Source organism: Sesamum indicum, linkage group LG4, assembly GCF_000512975.1.
Source record: "Sesamum indicum cultivar Zhongzhi No. 13 linkage group LG4, S_indicum_v1.0, whole genome shotgun sequence".
NCBI lineage: Eukaryota > Viridiplantae > Streptophyta > Magnoliopsida > Lamiales > Pedaliaceae > Sesamum > Sesamum indicum.
In genome coordinates this window covers 1,370,288-1,378,017 of record NC_026148.1, presented here as the reverse complement: position 1 = coordinate 1,378,017, position 7,730 = coordinate 1,370,288, and the positions used below count along the sequence as shown (strand labels likewise).

The 7,730-nt window shown below is 34.1% G+C and overlaps 1 protein-coding gene across 1 annotated transcript; it reads left to right on the top strand.

Annotated features, from left to right (window-relative positions):
• Nucleotides 8–6,863, top strand: LOC105159791. Its single transcript, XM_011076981.2, has 3 exons — nt 8–382; nt 909–1,039; nt 5,750–6,863. The coding sequence occupies exons 1-3, from the start codon at nt 152–154 to the stop codon at nt 6,519–6,521; spliced, it is 1,134 nt and encodes a 377-aa protein (XP_011075283.1). The 5' UTR covers nt 8–151; the 3' UTR covers nt 6,522–6,863.

Sequence of the window (7,730 nt, the reverse complement as noted above, 5' to 3'; positions counted from 1 at the left end):
GGGAAAGGGGGAGAGAGAGAGAGCGAGAGCGCAACAGTCCCTCCTTGATCTGCCACCCCTTTTAACTCTGTTCCAAATCTCCTTCAACTAATATTTATGTCATTAACAAAATCATGACATTTCGCCCTTGATTGGGGTTTCTGAATTTGTCATGCTTTCAAGGATGGAAAGGGAGAGGAGAATGAGTGATTATTACGGAGATATGGATCTTCTTTCCCGAGGAATGGTGGGATCATCGTTGTGGTCGAGATCAGAGCCAGCTTCATTCCCATCGTCTGCCACCTCCATTGGCGTAGGCCTTAACGGTGGGGTGAATTACATAGTACACACCGTCTCCAAATTTGATACCCTTGCTGGTGTTGCCATTAAATACGGCGTTGAGGTAAATATAATTTCAGGTATTTAATCCGGTGTCAATGATTCTCTCTTCGATTCCAATTGGATAGTAGTCTGTTTATCTTTTTTGTACTTTAGGTATCAGACTAGCACCTTGATACATATTTGTTTCTTTATTTTTCAATCTTATATAATATGTGATCTAAATTTTGTTTCTTTTGCCTATTACGAGCATTATACTGTTAATTCTTATTCCTTTTATGGGTTCTCTTAATATGGAGTAGTGCAGGTCGATTTCTAGTACTTTGTTCCCTATTATTATCTGAGAGAGTTGGATTTTTGTCTCCAATTCTTTAGAGTACAAAGGTTTTGAGATCAACAAGACAAAATAAGCATTGAACTCTAGGTTATAGTGGTGATATTTCTTTCACTATGTTTGTCATTGCATGCTACTTGGTTGCTAATTCTGCAGTTAATAAAGGATTTAGTTAACTTGCATGTCCTTTTTTATCGCTATTGGGTTCATGAGAAAGCTAATGTTTGTGTATATATTTGTTTTGAGATGGGGTTAGGTGGCAGATATAAAAAGATTAAATGGATTGGTGACGGATCTCCAAATGTTTGCTCTTAGGACACTTCAAATACCGCCTGGGAGGCATCGCCCTTCGCCCAGCTTATGCAATGGTCACGATTCTCCTCAACGGTATTTGGGTTCATTAGAATTTGTAATATTTTCATTTTTCTGATCTACATTGCATAATTGCAAGTATCAAATGCAATGATTTCATTGGGAAATTCACCAATAAATGGATACTTATTGATGTCTGCTTAATCTACTTGGAACATAATTTTTCAAACTCTATCTTGTCCTTGTTGATAGATGAGTTTTAATAATCATTACAAATTAGTTATGTCGTCTAAGTGTATTATACATTAGGATTAGTTTAACTCGTGAAAAGAATAAATGGTTTGTAAATGTCTCTTTTCCTCCATTTCTTGGACTGATATTAATCTCGTTGGGGATTTTTAGTTTCTAATCCTTATACAATCCTTGGCGTGATGCCTCTTTTTGCAGCTACATACCTACTGAATTCCATAGTATAAATAAGTTGCGTTAGTGCTTTTCCAGTCCCCCCTTTGGTGTAGAATTGAACTCAAAATTAACTTGCATATAGTCCTAGTTTGGGCTTGCCCAGTTATTTGGTAGTGGCATAAAATCATGCTATATGGGATAATTGTTCTTGGTTTTGAAGACCTAGTAAAGCGGAGTTATCGCATATATTTGTATAAAGTAGTAAGTTGCATGTAATTGAAATAGGTAGCACAATTGAGTATCCTAACATCAGTCACCGTATTGATAGGAAAACGCATAAAAAAGGGGTGAATAGCAATTTGCCCCATGTGATATTGAAAATGAGTACATTACTCCATCATGAAAAAAATATAGCAATTTATCTTCTTGTACTTTTTAGAATGAAATAATTTAACTCCTTATATATGAAAGTAAATTGCTTCATTTTAAAAATCATAAGGGGATAAATTGTTGTATTTTAAAAAATATAGGGAGATAAATCGCTATTTGTTTTTTCATAAGGGAATAATTTGCTCATTTGCGATATCACAAGGGTGTTGCTTGCATTTTTTTTTCATAAAACAGTCTAGTAGTTTTGTATTTTTTTAGGTAATGCTCTTCCTTTTGGGACGGGAGGATTAGGAAAATCCTATTGATTGTAGCCTTCTCAAGACATTTGGAAAAAGCATGAAAAAAAAATGGCTTGAATGGTACGATCCCTCCGTTACCCCAGAATGAAGGGGGTGATCTCGTAGTTCTTGGTCTGTGAAGATGCGTTGTTAGGCGCTCTATATTTTTTTTTTTATATATATTTTGTCTATTTGATTATGTCGTTTTAACATTTCGCCATCTAACTTTTTTTCGGGGTTAACTTACTATTTCAACATTGCCAAATTTGCAAGTTACCATATATGACCATTTTTTAATCAAATTTTGTAATTGAAAAATATCATATGCAGTGCACATATGTTATTTAAGGGCAAGGTGATGTTTGGATGAGATACAGTGCACTGCATGTGATGTTTTTTCATCAAAAAGATTATTGAAAACACAAATAATGTTTAGATGGAAAAGTGTAAAAATAAACATATTTCGAGTGACAAAATATAATATACGTTTTTATTTTGTTTAGAGTAAATTATAGCTATACCTCCCCATGTTAAGTCTAATCACAATATTCCCTTGATATTTAAAAAGTTATGTCTACATTGATGAAGTTGTGGCGAATTAGAAATCCAAACACTATTGACAAATATACCATTAGGAGAGGTTTGATTTAAAGTTTACAAAAACAAAACTAACAAAAAAGAAACTGGACCTCATAACCTCAATCATATTGGGACTCTGTATTTTGTCAATATATCAGGGTATTCATGTACTATATCAAAAATATTTTGTTTACATGAACAGAATGTGTATGGTAATTTAACGGTTTTACCTTTGAATATATGGAATATATGCAATTTTTATGACATAATTGGGTGTTGATGTGATGCATAGGTCAAGAATAGTGAGGCCTATGTAAATTTAGAGTTATATTTACACTCCATACCTGTGATGAAGCAGTTAAGAATAGTTAGACCTGTGTAAATGATATTGAAATTTTTAGCGGGTGTATGTATAATTTTGTATAAAATAGGAGTGGTTTGCGTAAATAGAACATAAGCCAAGAAATGTACATGTATTATCCCTAAATTTTATGTCTTAAGTGGAGTTGCTTCCAATATATGGATGACACGACACTTTGCTAAATCTGAAAAATGTTGGTGTCTGTTTGTAAGTTAAAACTTACTATAAAATTTCTTAGGTCTCCATAACTCATATATTTTTTGTTATGTATAAAATTTCTATATTTTAGAGCACGTTGGCTTATCGCCATTACTACCTTTGATGTGAACAATTTATACTTATTATGATCCTCTCTAATGCAGCCATTTGTGGTGTTCGCAATTTGGTTTACTAAGTGAAATAAGCATCAAAAATGAAAATTTTTGATCAAACTGAAAAACCTACACCTAAATATTTGATATATTTCCCAACATTTAATTTCCCAAAACTTAGATGTTAATTTCTCTACTAATTCTCGACACTTGTGGTTTTCGGCTATTATAATTACCACATCTGTGTTTGAAAAGGGCTTGTAGTTCAGTGCGAAGGACATATTTCAGCCATCGGAATTCGTAGAAGTCTGATGAACTAAACTAAGCCTTTAGAAGGGAATTTTTGAAAGACCAAACCAATATTTTAGCTGTTTCACCTTGAATGCTAATGATGAATAATACCTGGTGGTAAATATGGAGATAAATCTTAGGAGTGTCTATGTTTTGGAAACGACAAGGGCTAGGACTAAATGGCCAAACTTAAAAGTTGATTAATGTATTCACACTTTTGTTTAAAATTACTTTTATGTATTACAACAGTTATGATTACTTGCCTGCAAAGTTGATGCCACAAACTATAGTCTCTTGGCTTTTAGGATTAAAGGTAATTTGGTCCTCTAATTTTAGGTAATTCTCATTTTAGTCCCGTAATTTATTAGGGTTCCATTTTAGTCCTGTATAACTTAAAAAAATTCAATTTTGGTATACATATGGTCGTAAATTTGCCTCAGTCACCGAAAAAAGTTACATGGCCTTCAAGTGACTTTTTAAATTGGGTGTTTCATTTTTATTGGCTTAAAAAGCTCACGTGGCGACGACATGAAAATAAAAATGTGTACCAAAATTGAGCTTTTTCAAGTTATAGAGGACTAAAATGGAATCCTAGTAAGTTAAGGGACTAAACTGATAATTGCCTGAAGTTAGGGGACTAAAATTGCCTTTAATCCGTTTGGCCATTAGACTTTTTAAACTAATAAAAATGAAAACCTCAATTTAAAAAGTCACATGAAGGCCATGTGACTTTTTCCGGTAATTGAGGCAAATTTCCGATCAAATTTATACCAAAATTGAACTTTTTGAAGTTATAGAGAATTAAAATGAAACTGTAGTAAGTTACGGGACTAAAATAAGAATTACCTGAAATTAAGGAACTAAAATTGTCTTTAATTGTTTAAGTATATGCAGTGAAGACCATTCTACCTAAGAATGAGGGTAAAACTCAAAGTTTAAGGTTGAGTTGCTTAATCAACTTTTTGACTGAACCATATTGATGGATGTTATTACAGTAGTATCACCTTAAAACATGGGAGTAGAAATCTATAGCTATAACTTTTTTATCATTTCACATCTTTAAACTAAGTCAACTAATTGTGTTAGGTTAACTAGTTGCCAGCCTTTTGTGTTATTTATCAACTAAACAATTATGCACTGCTAGTCAAAAAATCATTTTTATTGTGTCATAAATATATCAGAGGTGATTTCAACTTGTGTCTAACCTGCCATGGACATGTTCATAAATAAATAGAAATTTAAAAGAAAAAATTGAAACATGTGATGATGTTCTTGTTCATGAGGCAAGATTGTTCTTTAGTCACATTTTAGAAAGTATGTAAGTAGCAAAAAAATAAATATTCTAACCTAGTTGAGAAAATAATATTATCACATAAAAAATTCATTTTTCCCTCTTTACCTTTCTTTACTAAAGACAACTTTTATTTTTCTTTCAAGTATACTAGGTCTGTGAACCACATAGTATAATTCTAGCACGCTCACCAACAATTTTCTTCTATATTTGTAATTTTAATACCAATCTCATGTTTGCAAATGTACATATTTACCTTATAATTATAGAATATAATAACATCTAACTATATATTTGCAAGTCTTGAGGAGTTGTGTTCTGTCCTAACATTTTTAGAATAGTTGTGTCTTGTTTCCATAACATATCATTTTTTGTATTCTCATGTGCACATGGGTGCATCATAGGGTATTTGTTTTCATTCTGTAGTGTCTTTTGCCTATCCTATATTTGTCTTTTGATTATTGGATAACTGTTTGTAATTGATTTACTTATATGAGGTGCCACTATAGTGGATTATGGTCTGTATAACTTCTGAAAACACTTGGTAGCTGTAGGGAATTTAGGCTTTCCAAATATGAACTAAGGAGAGAATTGCAAGTGGGCTGTATTTTCCACAATTTTGAAAAATGGGTATGAAAATTGGATACTGATCAGCTCTTGATGGAATGAGACCTTCTTAGCAGAAGGTAGAAGTGGTCTTGATTTCACATCATTTTTCGTTAGAGTTGTGCTATCTCCTCTAGACCATAGTGTCCTCTCCTAGTTCTCTGAGGGTGTAACCATGTCCTGGTTATGTGTAGTCATAAGCCTATCTGAAATAGTGATGATGATTATAAATTAAGAGGTTTATAAAATTACATATTTGAATCTCACTTGCAGGCCAAACAACTCTGAGCAGACTCCATGCAACCGTAGACATTCTGAGTTATTTGATTCTTTTCAGTCACTAAAACTAAAATCATCTTCGGAGCATAAAGTTTGTCAAGCCATGAGCAGCTTACAAGGTTATTATAGTCTTAGTCAACCAGATCAAAAAGCTTCTTCCCAGGGTTTTGAAATGGTTGTCTACCGTAATGGAATGGGCCATTATATGGACGGTGGGCCATTTTCCACATCTTCATCTCTTTCTAACCCACCTCTAAATCGTCATAGAAAATCAAAAAGTCTAGCTAATGGTTTAATGTTGGCAAATGGTGGTGTGCTTGATCCGTTTTTATCACAAGAAGTTGAAACTAGTGGCCCTGATAAATTAATTGAGAAGCTATTGAGACGGCGTCGAAAGTCTGAGGATTTTACAGGTCTTCCCACAGAAAAGCTTCTGAAGGATGACAACAGTACAAGTAGTGCCATTTCATCAATCACTGGCAAAGGTTTGGCTCTTAGAGCCAAATCAGCCACCCGAACTGCCTCAGGAGTTGATGGTGAATTAGGTGGACTGTACCCAATTCCCATGGGTTTAGGCGATTCATATCTAACCGACACCGTCAATGGAGTAAGGAAGTCACCAAGTACATCAAGTTTGCTAGAATCAGATAGTGGTGCATCATCATCAACATGGGCAACATCTAAGTGGAGTTTGAAACAAGATTTTCAGGCTCTTTCTTCTGCAGCTATACCTATTGGTCGAAGAACCAAAGCAGCACTTGATTAGTTGAATCCTTTATCAATCACACAATGTTTCCTTTTCCAAACATTGAGAAAAATTGATTAGCCTATGGTCAATAGCAGAGAAAGATTCGGTTGATTAGAAAATAAACATTTGCGATGAAAGAACAACCTATCTTACAGCTTTCTTGAAGGGAGACCCATTGTCTGCTTTGTAGAGTCGGAACTAATGCCTAGAAGTTGATCACTTGGGGAGCAAAAAGCTCCATGTTTATTCTGCTTTGCTCTGAGATAATCGCTGGAGCATGTGTATATGATTCGTGGAACCTTTATAGCTATTGTATATTAGATACTAACCTCGGTTTATTTTGATGATGAGGAAAACGGAATTCACAAACAATATTTATTCATGAATATATTTTCTATATGTTATTCTTTCCCATTATTAATTCAAAAACTAAGTGTCTGAGACGCTTCGCGTGGCAATATCAAAAAAGCATGTGAAATCCATATTAGTATTATTATATTTTAATATGCCAGCCAATGTTTTTAAACACGAATTGGACCGCCTATTCGACCGATTCAATCGAAAATCCGACCTACATCCGGTTCAAGTATGAATACAAAAGTGTGGGTGGTCAAACTCGGAATGCACCGGCCAGACCTGACAAAAACCAGCCAATCCGATTTAGATTTAAGGGGCAAAAAAAGAAGACACAAAAGAGAAACTCTACTTTGATTATAGGCAGCCACAGCAACAAACTTAAGGGGAGGAGTTGAGGATGGATGTCGTGAAGAAGCGCAAGTGGTTTTGAAAAATTGAAAGAGAAGTGTTGTAATTTTGGAGCAATGTATCAGGGTGTAGGAGATAGAGTGGAGACAAAAAGTGTGAAGCAAAATGATGAGTACTAGATCTTACTTTGATTGGGGGAGTAAAATTCCCTACATCTTCTCCTGACTCTTGAGTAATCCATTGCCATTTTTATTTGAACAAACAAAGAATTTATCTTATTTTTTTAAGGTAAAGATAAATTTCATTAAAAGTAAGAAAATGAGTACAAATATACAGCATGAGAGCCCAAGCCAAGTGAAACAAGCTTACGCTATGACTAGTACAAATCATTCGCAACCAAGCAATCTTCCAAAGTCTATATAAAACTAAAGCTTGAAGTGTGATTTGTAGCTCCCCGCTAATGATCTATTATTGAAGTTTCTCTAGCACCAGCTTTGCAATAGTTCAGGCATTGAGTCACTC